The sequence below is a fragment of the Aotus nancymaae genome, unplaced genomic scaffold (assembly GCF_030222135.1).
Source record: "Aotus nancymaae isolate 86718 unplaced genomic scaffold, 86718_ANA_hifiasm-v0.15.2.pri h1tg000058l, whole genome shotgun sequence".
Classification (NCBI taxonomy): Eukaryota; Metazoa; Chordata; class Mammalia; order Primates; family Aotidae; genus Aotus; species Aotus nancymaae.
The window spans coordinates 55,633,693-55,653,693 of record NW_026988472.1 but is presented as its reverse complement, the minus strand read 5'-3'; the positions used below and the strand labels follow the sequence as shown (position 1 = coordinate 55,653,693).

Below are 20,001 nucleotides of genomic sequence, written 5' to 3'. Positions count from 1 at the left end.
TTGATAAGCATTTAGGCTGCTCCCATGTCTTTGCTGTTGAGGTGCTGCTTCTTTAAGGAACTGTTTCCCTTATCTATTTTTAAATTCACTGTTAATATAAACTGATCTTTTTAAAAAAATTTTACTTTTAAGTTTTGGGATACATGTGATGAACATACAGCTTTGTCACCTAGGTATACGTGTGCCATGGTGGTTTGCTGCAACTATCAACCCATCGTCCAGGTTTAAAGCCCCACATCGATTACGCTTTTGTCCTAATGCTCTCCTTCCCCTTCCCCCCGACCCACCCTGACAGGCTGTAGTGTATGATGTTCCCTTCTCTGCATCTATGTGTTCTCATTGTTCAGTTCTCACTTATGAGTGAGAACATGCAGTGGTTGGTTTTCTGTTCGTTTGCTGAGGATGATGGTTTCCAGCTTCATCCATGTCCCTGCAGAGGACATGAACTCACTCATTTTTATGGCTCCATAGTATTTCATGGAGCCATAAAATTTCTTTATCTCATTATCATTGATGGGCATTTGGGTTGGTTCCAAGCCTTGCTATTGTAAATAGTGCTTCAATAAAAATACATGTGCATATCCTTTGGGTATATGGCTAGGAATGGGATTGCTGGGTCAGGTGGTATTTCTGGTTCTAGATCCTTGAGGAATTGCCACACTATCTTCCACAATGGTTGAACTAATTTATACTCCCACTAACAGTGTAAAAGCATTCCTATTTCTTCACATCCTCACCACCATCTGCTGTTTCCTGACTTTTTAATGATCGCCTTGTAACTGGCGGGAGATGGTATCTCATTGTAGTTTTGATTTGCATTTCTCTAATGACCAGCGATGATGAGCTTGCTTTCAGATTTGTTGGCCACATAAATATCTTCTTTTGAGAAGTGTCTGTTCATATCCTCCGTCCACTTTTTGATGGGGTTGTTTGCTCTTTTCTTGTAAATTTGTTGAAGTTAGTTGTAGATTCTGGATATGAGACCTTTGTCAGATGAATAGATTGCAAAATTTTTCTCCCATTCCGTAGGTTGCCTCTGTTCACTCTGATAGTTTCTTTTGCTGTGCAGAAGCTCTTTAGTTCAATTAGATCCCATTTGTTCGTTTTGACTTTTGTTGCAATTGCATTTGGTGTTTTATTCATGAAGTCTTTGCCCATGCGTATGTCCTGAATGGTATTTCCTAGGTTTTCTTCTAGGGTTTTTATGGTTTGGGGTTTTACATTTAAGTATTTAATCCATCTTGAGTTAATTTTTGTATAAGGTGTAAGGAAGGGATCCAGTGTTTGTTTTCTGCATATGGTTAGCCAGTTTTCCCAGCACCATTTATTAAATAGGGAATCCTTTCCCCATGGCTTGTTTTTGTCAGTTTTCTCAAGATCAGTTGGTTGTAGATGTGTGATGTTATTTCTGAGGCCTCTGTTCTGTTCCATTGGCCAATATATCTGTTTTGGTACTGGTACCGTTGCTGTTTTGGTTACTGTAGCCTTGTAGTACAGTTTGAAGTCAGGTAGCGTGCTAACACCAGTTTTGTTCTCTTTTCCCTAAGATTGTCTTTGCTGTACAGGCTCTTTTTCGGTTCCATATGAAATTTAAAGTGGGTTTTTTCTAATTCTGTAAATAAAGTCACTAGTAGCTTGATAGGAATAACATTGAATCTGTAAATTACTTTGGACAGTATGGCCATTTTTACGATATTCTTCCTATCCATCAACATGGAATTTTTTTCCATTTGTTTGTGTCCTCTCTTACTTCCTTGAGCAGTGGTTTGTAGTTCTCCTTGAAGATGTCCTTCAATTCCCTTGTAAGTTGTATTCCTAGGTATTTTATTTTCTTTGTAGCAGTTATGAATGGGAGTTCATTCATACTTGGCTCTCTGTTTGTCTGTTACTGGTGTATAGGAATGCTTGTGATTTTTGCACATTCATTTTGTATTATTGGTGTATAGGAATGCTTGTGAGTTTTGCACATTCATTTTGTATCCTGAGACTGCTGAAGTTGTTTAATCAGCTTAAGGAGTTTTTGGACTGAGACGGTGAGGTTTTCTAAATATACAGTCATGTCGTCTGCAAACAGAGACAATTTGACATCCTCTCTTCCTGTTCGAATACCCTTTATTTCTTTCTCTTGACTGATTGTCCCAGCCAGAACTTCCAATACTATGTTGAATAGGAGTGGTGAGAGAGAGCATACTTGTCTTGTGCCAGTTTTCAAAGGGAATGCTTCCAGCTTTTGCCCATTCAGTATAATGTTGGCTATTGGTTTGTCATAAACAGCTCTTATTATTTTGAGATATGTTCCATCAGTACCTAGTTTATTGAGAGTTTTTAGTCTGAAGGCGTGTTGAATTTCATCGAAGGCCTTTTCTGCATCCATTGAGATATTCATGTGGTTTTTGTCATTGGTTCTGTTTATGTGATAAATTGCATTTATCGATTTGCATATGCTGAACCAGCCTCGCATCCCAGGGATGAAGCCGACTTGATCGTGGTGGATAAGCTTTTTGATGTGCTGCTGGATTTGGTTTGCCAGTAATTTATGGGGATTTTTGCGTTGATGTTCATCAGGGATACTAGCCTGTTATTTTCTTTTTTGTTTTGTCTTTGCCAGGTTTTCGAATCAGGATGATGATGGCCTCATGAAATGAGTTAGGGAGGATCACCTCTTTTTCTATTGTTTGGAATAGTTTCGGAAGGAATGGTACCAGTTCCTCTTTGTAACTGTGGTAGAATTTGGCTGTTAATCTGTCTGGTCCTGGGCTGCTTTTTGGTTGGTAGGCTATTAATTACTGCCTCAGTTTCAGAACTTGTTAGTGGTCCATTCAGGCATACGACTTCTTCCTGTTTTAGTATTGGGAGGATGTTTGAGTCCAGGAATTTATCCATTTCTTCTAGATTTTCTAGTTTATTGGTGTAGATATGTTTATAGTATTCTCTGATGGTAGTTTGTATTTCTGTGGGATCAGTGATAATATCCCCTTTATTACTTTTTATTGTGTCTATTTGATTCTTCTCTCTCTTCTTTATCAGTCTGACTAGCAGTCTATCTATTTTGTTAATCTTTTCGAAAAACCAGCTCCTGGATTCACTGATTTTTTTTTTTTTTTTGAAGGGTTTTGTGTGTCTCTATCTCCTTTCGTTCTGCTCTGATGTTAGTTATTTCTTGTCTTCTGCTAGCTTTTGAATTTGTCTATTCTTGTGTCTCTAGTTCTTTTAATTGTGATGTTAGGGTGTTGATTTTAGATCTTTCCTCTTTCTCCTGTGGGCATTTAGTGCTATAAATTTCCCTCTTAATAATGCTTTAGCTGTGTCCCAGAGATTCTTGTACGTTGTGTCTTTGTTCACATTGGTTTCAAAGAACCTTGTTGTTTCTGCCTTAATTTAATTATTTACCCAGTAGTCATTCAGGAGCAGATTGTTCAATTTCTATGTAGTTGTGTGTTTTTGAGTGAGTTTCTTAATCCTGAGTTCTAATTTGATGGCACTGTGGTCTGAGAGGCTGTTTGTTATGATTTCCGTTCTTTCTTTTTTTCTTTCTTTTTTTTTGCTGAGCAGTGTTTTACTTCCAATTATGTGGTCAATTTTAGAATAAGTGCTATGTGGTGCTGAGAAGAATGTATATTCTGTTGATTTGGTGTGGAGAGTTCTGTAGATGTCTATTAGGTCCGCTTGGTCCAGAGCTGAGTTCAAGTCCTGAATATCCTTGTTAATTTTCTGTCTTGTTGATCTGTCTAATATTGACAGTGAAATGATATCATATGAAATGCTCAGTTAAAACCAGAGATGGCAGAAAGAGAAGAAAGAAAAAAGAGGCTGGGCATAGTGGCTCACACTGTAATCCCAGCACTTTGGGAGGTCAAGGCAGGTGGATCACTTGAGATCAGGAATTCGAGAGCAGCCTGGCCAACATGGTCAAACCCTGTCTCTACTAAAAATACAAAAATTAGCCAGGCATGCTGGCAGATGCCTGTAATCCAAGCTACTAGGGAGGCTGAGGTGGGAGGATTGTTTGAGCCCAGGAGGCAGAAATTGCAGTGAGACAAGTCAAGATCATGCCACTGCACTTCAGCTTGGGTAACAAAAAGAAAAAAGAAAGAAAAAGAACAATGAATTGAAAATGGTTACCAACATAGTAGTTACTAATCCATCTATATCAATAATCACTTTAAATGTGAATTGTATGAATATGTAGATTAAAAGACTGTCAAAGTTGATGAAAAACTAAGGTCCAGAATATATGCCGTCTAAAAGAAACCCCCTTTAAATATAAAGATTCAAGCACTTCATAAAGAAAGAGATGGAAGAAGGGAAATCACAATAAATCTGGAGTAGCTATATTATTTTCAGACAGAGCAAACTTCAGACCATGGAAATTTTTCAGGAATAAAAGTGGGCATTGCATAATGATAAAAGGGGTCAATTCACCAGTAAGACATAACAATCCTTAATGTGTGTGCATCTAACAACCGTTTGTTGAAATATGTAAGGCAAAAGTTGATAGAACTGCAAGAAGAATAGAAAGACCCCCACTATTTATACTTGGACGTTTTAACACACCTCTTTAATTAAAAGATGAAGCAGGCAGAAAATCAGTAATGTATGGTTGACTCGAACAACACCATAAATCAACTTGATCTAATTGACGTTTATAGATTACTTTGACAAAGCAGAGAATACATATTCTCAAGCTCACATGGAACATTCATCATTAGAGAACAGGTTCTGGTCCATGTGAAACACCTAAACAAATCTAAAAGAATATAAATCATGTAAAGTATATTCTCAGACCTTAATGAAATTAAAATTAAAATAACAGAAAGATGATTGTAAAGTCCCAAAACATTTGCTGGTTAAATGGCAGAGTTTTGTGTAACAGCTGGGTCAACAACAAAGTATATAGAGAAATTAGAAAGTATTTTAAACTAAACAATAGTGAAAATACAGCTTACCAAAATCTGAAGGGATGTAGCAAAAGCAATGCTTAGAGGAAAATGTATAGTATTAAATCCATATACTAGAAAAGAAGAAAGATCTCAAATCGATTAGTTTAGCTTATTCTTTAGGAAACAAGAGAAAGAAGAAAATTTAACCCTAAAGCAAACACAAGAAAAAGAGACCATAAGAATTGGAGGGGAAACCATTGAAATTAAAAATAGGAAAACAATAGAGAACGAGAAAATCAACAAAACCAAAATCTGGTTCTTTGGAAAGCTATGTAAAATCGGCAAAATTCTAGCAAGGCTAACAAATAGAACAAAGACACTAATTACTAATACAAGAAATGAAAGAGAGAGGTCATTACTACAGATCCTGTGGTGTATTAGTTTCAGTCTTAGAAAATCTAAAACTTTCTAAAACAATAAAGTCTATTTAAAATGTCAAAACTTTTTTATACCTAATGCATGTGGGGCTTAAAACCTAGATGAGGTGTTGATGGGTGCAGTAAACCACCATGGCACATGTATACCTATGTAACAAACCTGCACGTTCTGCACATGTATCCCAGAACTTCAAGTACAATTTAAAACAATTAAAACTCTTTAAATGAATAGTGATTGATCAGGAGTTTGCTGAAGCATGGAGGTGTCTATGTAGATGATACAGTGCATGCAAAGGCTGAGCTCATAACATATTGTGTTTAGTTTGCGTGTCAGTGTCTAGCGTGCTATGGCTGCAAGGGACAGTAGAAGAAAGACCCCAGAGAGCTTGGCCTACTTAGCCAGACCTGTGAATGCATTTGGGGGACCGAGTCTTACAAGCTCTGTTGAATACATGGGTATCCACAGGAATTTAAGTGAAATTTCTCAAGGTGAAACTGACTTGCCTTTTATTTTCCCTTAAGAGGAAATGGGCCTTTGGTAGTCAGTAAAAGGAAGAAAGATTGAATATAATGACGACAACCATAATAGCAGCTGACAGTGAACAGTGCCTGTCGTTTGTTTTTTCAGCTGCCTTATGCCAAGGTTTTTTGAGCAAATAACTTTTGAATGGCTTTTAAAATTTATGTTAAGGATGACTCACCTGAGGTATACCTGAAGGTATATTTTGAAGCTCTAGCCCCCAATATGACTGTATTTGGAGATAGAGTTTTTAGGAGGTAATTACAGTTAAATGAAGTCATAAAGGTAGGCTTCTAATCTGATAGGATTGGTGGCCTTACAAGAAGAGAGAGCTCTCTTTCTCTTCCTGTATGTACATACACACCAAGGAAAGGCCACAAGAAGACAAATGACCACATCTGCAAGCCAGGAGGAGAGGCCTCACCAGAAACTAGACCTTGCTGGCTCAGTTTTTTGGACTTTGCAGCCTCCAGAACTGTGTGAAAATGTGTTGCTGTCATTTAGGCAACCCAGTCTTTGGTATTTGTTATGGCAACCTGAGCTGACTATGACATCTTCCATCTTTTCTCTAGCCCTGGAGGATCATTAGAGGCAACAGCTACAAATAAATTCCGTGTGTGGGAGCTTGATGTTTATAATTGTTTAAAGGGCGATTTGGCTTGTCTCTTTGTCTCTTTGTGTTTTAATAGCAGAATGGCATTTCACATAATAATTTAACTCCATGGCTGACTCTATTCGGGGTCTGCCGAAGGGGGTTTGCATTCCTTGCTTGTGATTTCCATCGCCTGACACCTAATGTAATGACTTCCACTGCAAGGGCCATCACTGTGTCTGTGCAGCTCTAATCTCATTGGCAACCTTCTGAGTGCTGGGATGTCCCATTGAATCAGAAAACTAGTGCTGTATATAATTAATTACATCCCTTTCTCCAACCCCAGCAACTGTTATACATCACTTCTCCTAAAACTAAGTGAAAGAAATATTTTTTCCCACTTACTTTTCAGTAAGTGCAGACAGCCACTTTAAGCTTTTTTTTTTTTTTTCATTTAAAGTATTCATGAGCATGTTTCTGTTGAAAATTTCAGATGCATTCTTTTAAGGATGTAATTAGTACCTGAGCTCCCTAACTAGCTACCGTATTTCGGGTCAGTCACTGTAACTGGAGTTCTAGTCATCTGCATTTAGGCGGCAACCATCTCTGTGATTGTTCTCTATAATAGATCTTTTACCTGATAAATAGTACATGTAATTTTACTATCAACACTGCAGTTCATTGACAGTACCTAAGAACCAGTTATTCTGTGGGTTAGGCTGATTTGATAGCCATATGGGGTAATAGAATATGGGACTGGATTTTGAGGGCAGGGTTTGCTACGATTATTTAGGTTGTATCATTAGGCATTATTACACCAAATAATTTACCTAAGTGGATGGTCTTCAATTTTCAAGTCACTCAGATTTTGAGTGACTGATAAATTAAGAGAATTAGGTTCATTATGGGGAGTGAGAAGAAAAAAAGTACATCAGAAGCTTGGAAAAGGCCAGAATCTTAAAACTAGCTAAGCCCATAATGCATTCCAGTGAATTGTTAAGATGCTATTATTATGTTAAGAAGTCCTCTGCTTTCCTACAAAGGTCTCTGAGAGTATTTTCTGTTGGCCATTAAGCAGAGCTAGGCAAACCAGACAGCAGTTGTGACTTGAATGCTCTATTATGTGAATCCATTTCAGTTTAGGTATGGAAGATGATGGTGCCTCAGTGCTGTTTGCATCATTAAAACTCAGGAGGGAAAATGTAGAGTGAGTGGAAAAGAGGAAGGTGAAAAAATTAATTGGAGCTGTGAGACCAATGACACTCCTATCCGGTCAAGCCCCATCTACAGTTAAATAATTAAATGCTGTCTAGAGGACTCTGAAGGAGTCACTTCTTAAGAATCTCTGAAAGGCTGTTAACCTTTCGCCGTATGTAGGAAGCATAGCCCCTGGAACATATTCTGACTCTATGCACTAGAAAATGGAAATCAGTAAATTGGATTCAGTAAATTCCAGGATTAGGCAGACATTCTTAGAGCTTATCCAGGAGAGTTTAGTTACCGCAATAACAAATACACTCATTTCCCAAACTCTCTTCTCTAGCCCAGCACAAGTCCTTGTACTTTCTGACTTTTGTGCTGTTTCCTCTGGAATGTGCCCTCCCAGCCTTTCACTTATTCAGTCAAATGCTAAGGTAGCCTGAAAAAAGGAGACTGTACTCATATCCCATCATCACCAAGAATTCTTAAATCCTTACATTTGCCAACCTAAGAGAGCTCCCTGCTTTGTGGCCTGTGGCCATGCAAGATTTACTTACGTCTAGAAAGGAACACTAACTTGGCTCCTGAATTTTCACATTAAAAAATTAATCCTATACTCTTTGCTTGTCTCAGGTATGAATCTGTTTTATATCAGAAGGGAATATTAGCCCTTTATACTTAAAAACAAAAACAAAACAGAGTCTCGCTATGTTGCCCAGACTGGATGGAGTGCAGTGGTGTGATCTCAGCTCACTGCCACCTCTGTCTCTTGGGTTCAAGCGATTATCCTGCCTCAGCCTCTTGAGTAGCTGGGATTACAGGCATGTACCACCATGCCCGGATAATTTTCGTATTTTTGGTAGAGACATGGTTTCACCATGTTGACCAGACTGGTCTCAAACTCCCGATCTCAAGTAATCCACCCGCCTTGGCCTCCCAAAGTGCTAGGATTACAGGTGTGAGCAACCGTGCCCAACCCTCTGTACTTTTTCTATTCATATTTTAAGAAGACATGAGCTCATACTATATTCATGGTTAATATCCTGATTTCTTAACATTATACTCAGTCATGGGCTTCTTAGAACAACGGTATATTCTGAAATGAATACTATATACAAGGTATATGAGTGGGGTCATTTTTGATTGAAGGTGTCAGAAAAACAATTTGAAGTAGCTTTTAAGTAAGAAAAGGTATTTGTGCCATGTTACTGATAAATTATTTGGTGACACTTAGTTTCACATATAGTATTTTTTCCCCAGCTCTGCTTTCTCTGGTTTTCTGAGTCTTGGCTCTTTCCTCACACAGAAAGATGCCTTTTTAATGTGGCAGTAGGAGACAGGTACCAGCCGTCTCACCCCAATCGCCATCTACATTATAAAGAGAGACCTTCCAGCTGGAGGGGAGGTCTCATTTTCCCCACATGGCTTGGATGCCCTGTTGTCCTACGATGGGCAGGCACCATTCTGATTGCCTGCTGACTCACAAAATCAACACAAGTCTACTATATTCTATTCCTATTCTGCTCAGCACTCTTCAGACTCTTCCTGAAATGCACATGGCAGTCCCACTTCTTTTCCTGGGGCTCTTTGTTACACAACTTCCTGGCTGGAATCACAAACAGACTCATTCTCTTTCCAACTGAAAATAACCAAAAAACAATCAAGTTGATGTTCTCAGTGATATCTGTGGGGAACTTCTTTCTGGAATTGTGGAATTAGTTATGTGAACAGACTTCAATAGGAATAAAAATCCAATTTCACTTTTGTCCACCTTTTTGGTAGTCACAAACACATTCACTCCCTTTCCTGCATTTTAAAGTGGTTCTTCAAATGGTTTTTAAGCCCTGTAAACATTGAGACACACTTAGATGCCATTCGTGATCTGAATGTCAAGTCTCCATTTAAACTTATGTGTGCTGCCTGAACTCTCTAAGTGTGTAACTGATTGTCTACTGTAATCTCTCTTGAATTCAGACTCCACTATCATAAATCAATTTTTCACCTTTTATCTCTGGGGCCACATCTTGGATTCAGTAAATTCCATATTCTCGTGACTTTGGACTACATCCATAAGAACATTAACTGCTATTACACCATTCTTCGTGCTTTTCTACTGCCTTACTCTTACTGATATTGATCACTCTTTTCTACAGTTTGATTTCTGTTATTTGCCAGTGTGTCATTATGTGTCAAAATCCTATCTGTTTCATACTACAAGCAAACCTTGAATGTAAAATAGAGACTTAAACAGAATATCAGTCAGGAAGCAATTCACTGCAAGGAATTCTAGTGATTTAACTAGGAGTTTAATTTTTTAATTGTTTCACATAACAACTGTATCTATCTTGGGCTGCCAAAATTTCTATTTAAGGCTACTTCTCTAAATGAAGATGGAATTAATGATTAAAACTAAGTACAGAATCATTTAGGCATGTTGACTTTGAAGTAAGAAAAGATTTTACTGCATGTAACCCCAACTACAGGCTCTTAATCAGATAAGAGTTTGTTTAACTGTTATTATCACAGAAAATGTGTTGACAGTAAATTCCTTCTTTGTATAGTAGCTCCACATCATTAAGAGTCAATGCTCTAGTGATCCTTCATTTTACCTTGCCATCATGAACTTGCTAGCTTTCCAGTTCAACTAATGTAAAATAACGTTTCTTTTCAACTTTTAGTCTTAAACCTCATCCTAGGCTTTCAACTTCAAGTAACAAAACACAGCTACAATAGCTTAAATAAGTATGGTGGTTGTTGCAGTGACTCAATGGCATATTCAAGGAACAGTGTTCTTAAGTATTTTCACTCTTCAATTCTGGTTGTATTTCATCTTTATACTTCTTGTCTCATGAGCCTAGGAAGGCTTCCTCATTTTAGTCATCTTCTTTATACTTGTCTCATGGTACTATATTTCCTTATTCCAGCTGTCATATATAAATTCAGCCAGTGAAAAGGAAAAAAGTGAATGTCAAATGGCAAAATGGGTCCTTCTAGATGTGTCTGTCGAGATGGCTGCGCTCAGGTGAGTAGAGCTGCAGTGACCTCCGGTGTGGCTGAGGAAGACCTGAGGAGGCACCCGCAGGCTAGTGGGAGGAGAGCATAAGGCTCCAAATGGAAAATCATGAATCCAATAATAACCAGGAAAACATTTTTGAAATCATAAACAGAAAAATTAACCAGCTTCCAGAAGCAGAAAGGAATCTACTTGAAAATGGATCAGTTTATGTTGGATTCAATGCTGCTCTCTGTGGCCTCATAGGAAACAGTCTTTTTTGACGCATCTTGAATGTGACAAAGGCTCGTATAGTTTCTGCCTTACCAATGGCAGTGCTCCCTTTCTTTACAACAGAAGTAACTTACAGAGGTTTTGTAAATTTTCCTTTGATAACAGGTGATTTGAACTGCGAAACCTGTACCGCAACACGTAGTGGACTGGTTGGTCTTCTTGTTGGTGGTCGATACCCTGTTTTCTTAGCTTTACCTATAAATGGTAGCCTAGCAGCCAGGTATGAAACAGCTCTGTTACCAAACAAAGGGAGCATCTTACGTTACTGGATTAGAGTTTCTAAGCCTGTCTTTAGAAAGATGTTATTTCCTATTCTGCTCCAGACTGTGTTTTCAGCATACCTTGGGTCTAAACAATATAAAATACTTATAAAGGCCCTTCACTTACCTGAACCTGGCCAAGAAACTCACTGATTTTAAACAAATATGTACAAAAAAATAAAATAGTAAAAACAGAAAAAAAAAAAAAAAAAGACGTATCTGTCCTTTATCAGGCCAAGAAACTCAGTAGACTTCTGTTCCTGTTGGTTGACAGCTGTGTCATATGTCCTCCATACCCTAGAATGGGGATGGGAAAGGGAAATGCTGCGGACAGGGGCTTGGGTCAGCAAACCTCTAGTACCTGCCAAATGGAGTCAGATATCACAACAGATTCTCTAGAATTGTCAAGGTACTAAGCTATGCCTAGAGTCACCTCATTTTATAGATCTTAGATCTGTACTGTCAAATATGATAGCTACTAGCTGCTTGTAACTATTTAAATTAAAAATTAAGTAAAATTCAGATTCTTAACTCTCATTAGTCATATTCAAGCATTCAATAGCCACATATGGCTTGTGGCTACCACATTAACAGTATAGATATCGTACTTTTCTGTCACTGTGGAAAGTTCTGTTGCACAGTGCTGTACTAGATAAAATATGGTCAGTGAAAGAACAGAGTTAATTTACAGTTCTCAGAGCTTGCTGGCAGCAAAGCAGACACCAAGCATGTGATCTTCTGATGTTTGATCAATATTCTTTTAAGTAGATAACACGGCTTCTTAAATATTTTTGTCTCCTGCTTAATATTATTGCTTCTTTTTTTTTTTTTTTTAAATATACCTTTATAGTTTGTTCTGTGCTCTAGTGAATATGATTGGCTAAAAGTACATAACAATTTGTGGTGTTTTCAATCACTGAGCTACTTAATATTACAATATAATGAAGACCTAAGTGGTCACAAATAAGTTATTTGAGACTAGTTAAGAATTGTGGTGACAATGAAGTAATCTGTTCTGGCCTTAATTCTGGTTTCGTTTTTATGATGGCTAAAATGCATTGCGCCTCTTTAAGAAATCAGATGGTAAAACTGAGTTTTTTAAAAGAGAGTGAGAGGAGCAGCTGGAGGCCCAAATATTGCTCACCTCTTAGAAAGCTTTTGAGATCCTCAGCATAGAGCAGGGCTAGTGTGGGAGAAGTGCAGAAGCAAAGATGTTCATAAGAGTAATAAAAAGGAGAAAGGCTTTTATCACCTACAGTCTATGTAATATCAAGCTGTAGATGGAAACACCTGGTTTAAAGTGTGTGCAAATAGCCTTGGTGACGGGGGCAAAAGAGGTTAGTTAGAAAAAAAAAGGAATATTAGAAGTCAGAGATAAAGAGTGCTCCGTGTATTTGAATTTCTTCTTTTTTTTGGTCATAATTTATTTAAGTGGGCTATTTTATGAGTAGTAAATGGGAAATGTTAAACTGTTTTATTATTTATATAAAAGTACATGCACACATAATCTGGTTTATTGCTGCTATTCTTGACTTCTTAAAAATTAAGCTGTTTCGCCTACGCTGCCTGAAGTAGACATCATTGATCACCTTGTGGCTATAGCTAGAGGTGAAAGTGTTTCAGAGGAGTAAGCATCATCCTCTCATACCTGGCCTTCATTTCTGACTCCTTTTGTATAACGAATAAAACCTTAGCAGTAAAAACCAAATACTTGGTGACAACCCAGTCTACTACCTTAGTTAGAACATGTTCAATATTTTTGACCATTGATCTCATTTTTTTCATACAAAGAAATTTAACCTTTCAAGTAACTCATTTCCCTGGTCCAGTCAGTCTCTGTATATGTCTCTGTGCATGTTTTTCAAGCCCTCAGCAAGGAAGTAAATAGCTAGCATAATCATCTATAGGTTGAGAAGACCTTGGTTTCTTCTAGAGATGTGTTTTGTTTTCATATATCCAGAAAACACAAATGGAAATTGTGTATCTTAGGAAAATACGGTACAGATAATCAGCGGAGAATCTGATCTGAGTTCACTCCCTAGCTATGAGGATGTGTACTTTAACTGTCTATGTACTGATATGGAAAGAATGTGAGAAAATTAGCTTTGTGCCCTTAAACAAGTAATTTATCCATAAGCTTATTTTTCTCACATGGAAATGAGGAGCGTGGGCAAGTTTTTTGCGTGTGTGTGGCCCAAGTTTCATTATTCTGTGGGAAATATCCCTGCCTTAGTATTTGGAAATCATTAAATGTGTAACCCCTCTGCATACATGAGAAAGTACACTAGAAATTGCTGAAAACAACTGCAGTAGAAAATGCCCAGTACAGCTCATCGTCTCTTCCCATGAGAAAATTGCAAGTTCTCATGAATTCTGACCCTCATTAGGAGGCACTGAGTAAATCAATGTATTTTTGATCAAGCTGCTCACATGAATCTTTTCTCTCCATCTGTGTCTTTCCCTATATGGTGAGTGACATGTCCAGCACATCCTCAGAGAAGTAAGCATAGGTGGTTCACCAAATTCCAATGGTGTTTTGCTTAATGGAGCAAAAACAAGTGGCCTTTAAAGAATGCAACTGTTTCGCTATGTTGTTGGTTTTAAAATAGCACCTGCTCCAGGGTATGAATGTTCTGTCACATGTGCTCTCATGTGTTCAGTCAAATGCATGAAAAAGTAAAATCCATGAAGGAGTAATTATGAAAATAGGGATCTACAAACAAAGCCAAATCCACTTCAGCGGCTCCAAAGTCAAACCCCATAGTAAGAGCTGTATAATTACACTATGCCTCTCATTTCCAAACCAGTCTTTTCATTTAACCCCATGAATTAATTACTTGATAATTAACAGTTATTGTTTGCACATGTTGAATACTGGCTCTTCAAAATATCACCAGGATAACCTGTTGCCAAGACAAAGCTACCCGAATTTACGGTTTAGCAGTGTAAGGGGGAACTCTACCTTGACAAAACTGATAGCATTTTAGGAAGGGAAAGGCAGTGCCAGGATATTGAGACTTTAAAGTCTGGCTTAATGGGGGGAATTGATTAAGATTAGGTAAAGATGATGATGTAATGGTTTAAAATTGTTGAGTATGGAAAAACGGATTGGAAGGGAAGAAATTCAGAAAGTCTCAGGGTACAAAGTTGATACTTTCTGTCTTGGTCTGTTTGGTCTGCCATAACGAAATATCACTAACTGGGTGGCTTTTAAACAATGAAAATTTATTTCTCACAGTTCTGGAGAATGGGAAGTTCGAGGTCAAGGTGCCAGCAGATTTGGTGTCTAGTAAGGGTGTCTTCATTCATAGATGCTGTGTAATCACATGGTGAAAGGGGCTAACTAGTTACCTGTGGTCTCCTTAATAAGGACACTAATTCCGTCATAAGGCCTCTGCCCTCATGACCTAATCACCTCCCCAAAACCACACCTCCTTCCACCATCACTTTGGGGTTAGGATTTCAACATCTGAATACGGGGAGAAGGTGGAATAAGCATTCAGTCCATTGCACATTCTATTGAAGAGTTGCTGGAATGAGCAGCAAAGCTATTTGCGATTTGTATCTTCCTGGGCAAGAGTCTCGTGGAATAGTAAAGTAATATTGATGAATATAGTGTAACAGCAGACTCATGTTAATGAAGAAAGTAAACTGTGTTGTGGTAGATGGTTTGCTTCTCAGCACCTATGTACTAGGGGAAATACATATGCCCTGCTGCTCTTCAAGTACTTATGTATTTTAAAATTCACAGAGGCAAAGGGCAAGAATTGAAGGAATAGACATACTATTAGCTTGGGAGAATGGTGGACACATTCATGGAGAAGATTCTCGCCCTGATCACTGGACATAAGTTTGTAGAGTTTGGGTGGTAGCCTACTGTTTTGTGCTAAAGGCTACTACCACTTGGCTGATCATGGTTTCCTTTCTTCTTTATGGGTTCAAGCGATTCTCCTGCCTCAGCCTCCTGAGTAGCTGGGGAAGTGCAGGGATTACAGGTGTGACCCAAGCACCCAGGTAGGGTGCATCGTGTTTAGAAAATTAGCTTGTGTTACCTGGAATACTCTCCGGGAAAAAACAAAAAAGAAAACTAGCCTGTGTCGCTTTGGGAGGCCGAGGCGGGCGGATCACCTGAGGTTGGGAGACAGAACTCCCTTGCAGGCATTAATGGTAAGTTGTCCTTGTGACTTTCACCTGGACAAGCCCCTTTCTTTCTTTCCTTCTTTTTTTTTTTGAGACAGAGTCTGCCTCTGAGTTCAACAAGTGATTCTCCTGCCTCGGCCTCCCGAGTAGCTGTGACTACAGGTGCCCATCACCATTCCCAGCTAATTTTGTTATTTTTAGTAGAGACGGGGTTCACCATGTTGGCCAGGCTGGTCTCGATCTCCTGACCTCAGGTGATCCTCAGCCTCCTAAAGTGTTGGGATTACAGCTGTGAGTCACTGAACCGGCTTTTTTTTTTTTTTTAAAGGGACAGGGTCTCACGCACGTCACTGCTGCAGCCTGCAAATGCTGCATTTTGTCATCCTCCCACCTCAGTCTCCTGAGTACCTGGGCCTACGGGGGCGTAACCATGAAACCCCACTAACTCAAAAAATTATTTCTAGAGATGGAGTGTTCCTATGTTGCCCAAGCTGGTCTCAAGCTCCTGAGGCTCAGGTGATCCTCCCTGGGTCTCTCAAAGCGGTGGGACACCCCACCCTGCTACACTTAAAAAATTTTCACGGCTGAGCGCGGTGGGCGGATCACCTGGAGGTCAGGAGTTAAGAGACCAGCCTGGCCAACATGGTGAGACCCCCGTCTCTACTAAAAATACAAAAATTAGCTGGGTATAGCGGTGTATACCTGTAATCCCAGCTACTCGGGAGGATGAGCCAGGAGAATCGCTTGAACCTGTGCTATAAGCCCAAGAAACTCCCATCTCAAAAAAAGAAAAATTCTCTTTTAGAAGTGGGGATCTCGCTATGTTGTCCTGGCTGTTCGCAAACTCCTGGGCTCAAGCGATCCTCCCCGGGCCTCTCTGATTCATTAAGTCACAAAAAAATTTTTTTGAGATGGGGTCTTTCTCTGTTGCCCTGGCTGGCCTCAAGCCATCTTCCGCAGGCCTCTCAAAAGCGCTGGGATTGTAGGCGGGAGCCACCATGCTCAGACCACACCTGTCCTTAGAACCAAGCCTGTTCAGTCCAATCACTGAGTGTCACTGGGAGTGCACTTAGCAACGACATCCTTAACAGCAAAGCCCCTAACCATGATGCTAGTTTATTTATTTATTTATTTTTTTGAGACGTAGCCTGACCCTGTTGCCCAGGCTGGAGTACAGTGGTGTGACCTATGCCCACCACAACCTCCCCCTCCCAGGTTCAAGTGGTTCTGTCTCAGCCTCCCGAGTAGCTGGGACTACAGACACCCGCCACCACGCCCGGCTAATATTTTTAAAATCTGTGATAGATACGCGCTTTCACCATGTTGGCCAGGGTGGCCTCGAACTCCTGACCTCGTAATCCACCCGCCTCGGCCTCCCAAAGTGCTGGGATTACAGGTGTGAACCACCACGCCCGGCCCCATCATGCCACTTGGAAGTGTTATTAACAGTTGGGAGCAAGAGATTAAAAAAAAAAAGCATTGCTCTGCATGAAAATGGCGCAAATGAGCTACGAAGGGGTTAAGAACCAGCAGTAACCACACTGTCTATTCCAGGACACCTGCGGGCAGGCCCGCTGCCACGCTGGCCTTAGAATTGACCTTCTAGGAGGAGGGTGCAGAGCAGACACTGGCCAGGCAGCGGCCGGCAGAGGTGGACCCAGCCCTGCCAATCTGCAGGATGACGAATTCAAGGTCAAGGCCCGCTCGCCGCAGGTTCACGTTCACGCGCTTTGCCCGCCGCGCATGCGCTGTGCGGCCCGCGCGTCACTCCCCCGCCCGCCGCCCGACCGCGCACGCGCGAGGTCCCCACCCCTGCGGCAACGATCACGTGACGCAGGCCCCGGAAGCCGGCGGCGCGTGGACAAAGCGCCCGCGGCCTTCTACTTCCGGCGCCTGCCTGCAGGGCCGGTTGACCGCGACCCGCCCGGCCCGGCAACCCGGTTCCCGTTCCCTCGCCGAGGGGCGGCGGCGCCCGCGTCTCCCTACCTGCAGCAGCAGCTTGACCCGCTCGATCGGGGCCACGGCAGTCTTGGAGATGGCGGCGGCGATGCCTCCGGCCAGGAAGTCCTTGGCGAAGGAGATGGCCTGTTCCGTCATGGTGGCGGGGCGGGCAGCGGAGCGGGCGGACAGCCGGAGAGCGGGCGCGGAGAGTGAAGGGAGGGTGTCGCTTGATCAGCCTTGCCGCCGCCGGGACCGAAAGGACAGGGCTGTCAGCGCGCAGCCGCTAAGGCGCCGACGCCACGCCCACTCCCCGCCCCGCGCCCCCGCGCGCTGAGTTCATTGGCTGCGTCGCCCGGCCGCGCCCCTCCCTCCGCCTGCGTGCCTCGCCCCCGAGGGCTGCCGGGTACCGCGCCGCGCCCCACCCCGCGCACCAACGCACGGCGCCCATTGGCTGCGCTCCCCGGCGACGCCCCGTCCCGCACCGCGAGGTATGCCGGGAGTCCGGCCCTGCCAATGCGCCTTAGGGGACGGGGTGGGGGTGTGGGGGCGTCCGCGGCAACCTTGACCTTGTGAAGGTCACGGTGTTGCCGGTGCCCGAATGGGCGGGCGGGCGTCTGCGGAGTCAGGAGCCCATCCCGATCGAGGTGCCTTCCGAGAGCGCCGTCCTCTTTCTCCCGGAGGCCGCAGCGACCTCGCCGGGACGCGCAACACGTGGTGCCCGGATCCCCGACCTTTGACCCTTGACCTCCAGGCGGCTGGGACTCTTTCTCGGTCTCCAGGGTGGCGTGTCGGGAAACCGCGGTCCCTGCCCGCGTGAGGCCAGCGGCGGCTCGGTCCCGCCTCCGATCCGAGACCCCGCGACCGGCATGTACGGGGTGGGTCCCTAGGCCTCTGACCTTTGACCCCGCGGTGCCCTCCACGGCGGGCGTGGGGGATCCTGGGTCGCGCCCAGTTGCCCGGGGCACCCCCGTTTCCGCGTGTCTGCCTGGCGGCGGCTGCGGCCGAAAATCCGCGTTCCAATCCTCCCCGTCTATCCTCCTCCCCCCTCCCCTTCCCTCCCTCCCTCCTCCCTCACTCCCTCCCTCCTCCCTCACTCCCTCCCTCCTGCCCTCTCTCCTCCTCCCTCCCCCCTCCCCCCCCCTCCTCCCTCCCTCCTCCCTCCTCCCTACTCCCTCCCGCCTTTTCTGCCTCCTCCTCCTGCGTTTTTTTCTTTCCCGGCTCCCTCCTTCCCTCCCTGCCTTTGCTCTTTTCCTCTTTCCTACCTTCCTCTTTTTTCTGCCTCTTTCTATGTCTCCCTCCCTCCTTTCTCTCCCTCCCCCGTTTCCCTCCCTTTCCTTCCTTCCCTCCCTTTCCCTTTTTTCATTTCCCATCTCCCTCCCTCCTTTCTCTGTCTCCCGTTTTTCTCTATTCTGCTCCCTCCTTTTCTTCTCTCCTCCCTCCGTCCTCTCCTCTATTTTTGTTTTCTTGGTTTTTTTGTTTTTGTTTTTTTTTTAAGAGACGGGGTTTCACCATGTTGGCCAGGCTGGTCTCGAACTGCTGACCTCAGGTGATGTGCCCACCTCAGCCTCCCAAAGTTCTGGGATGACAGGTGTGAGCCACCGCGCCTGGCTGTTTCCTCTATTTTTTTCCTCCCTCCCTCCGTCTCTCCCTCTTTTCCTCCCTCCCGCTGTTTCCTCTATTTTTTTCCTCCCTCCTTCCTTTTTCTCCCTCCGTCTCTCCCTCTTTTCCTCCCTCCCTCCCTCTTTTTCTCCCTCCCTCCTTTTCCTCCCTCCCTCCTTTTTCTCCGTCTCTCCCTCTTTTTCTCCCTCCCTCCTTTTTCTCCCTCTTTCCATCTCTCCTGCCTTTTCCCCCCTTTTCTTCCTTCCATCTCCTTTTCCTCTTTCTTTCATTTCTTTTCCTTCCTTTCTCTTTCGTTTTTTTTTTTTTTTTCTTTTTCTTTCTTTTTTTTTTTTTAAGACGGGGTTTCACCATGTTGGTCAGGCCGGTCTTGAACTCCTGACCTCATGATCCACCCGCCTTGGCCTCCAAAGTGCTTGGATTACAGGCGTGAGCCACCGCGACCGGCCCTTTCTCTTTCTCTCTCTCCTCCGCTTTTTCTTTGTTTGTTTGTTTGAAGAGAAGGGGTTTCCCCGTGTTAGCCAGGGTGGTCTGGATCTCCTGACCTCTTGATCTGCCCGCCTCGGCCTCCCAAAGTGCTGAGATGACAGGCGGCCGGCCTTCCTTCTCTTTCCCTTTCCTCCCTCCCTCCCTGCCTCTGTCTTTCCTCTCTCCTCCTCCGTCTTTTTCTTCTGTTCCTCCCTCCTGTCTTTCTCTGTGTTTTCCTCTTGCTCCTTTTTCCCTCTCTTTCCCATCTCCCTGCCGCCTCCTTTTCTCTGTTCCTCCGTGTCTCCCGTCCCTTCCTACCTTTTTCTTTTCCCTCCCCCTTCCTTTCGTTCCCTGCTTTCCGTCTCTCCCTTTCTTTCCCTCTTTCCCTCTCCTCCCCATCTCCCTCGTGGCTTCCCTGCTTTCCTCCTCCCTCCTTTTCCTTCCTCTTCTTTCCCTGTGTCTTTTTTCTTTCCTTGTTTCCTTCCCCGCCCCCCCCCCCTTTCTTTTCTCTCCGTCTCTGTCTTTCTCCCTCTTGCTTTTCCTCTCTCTTGTGCACTGGGAAGGCGGAGGTCGCTGACCTGGGTGAGCCCTGCCTGAGGCCTTTCCTGACCTCTGGGGAGGGCGGTCGGGCCCGGGCTGGAGGTTGCGGACGGCTCTCGG

General features: G+C 43.0%; 1 protein-coding gene across 1 annotated transcript; it reads left to right on the top strand.

Annotated features, from left to right (window-relative positions):
* The first annotated feature begins 10,876 nt into the window (after nucleotides 1-10,876).
* On the top strand, nucleotides 10,877-11,387 carry LOC135269915 (transmembrane protein 126A-like). The gene has a single exon (XM_064364561.1). It carries the CDS (start codon nucleotides 10,951-10,953, stop codon nucleotides 11,326-11,328), a length of 378 nt encoding a protein of 125 aa, XP_064220631.1. The 5' UTR covers nucleotides 10,877-10,950; the 3' UTR covers nucleotides 11,329-11,387.
* The last annotated feature ends 8,614 nt before the right edge of the window (nucleotides 11,388-20,001 follow it).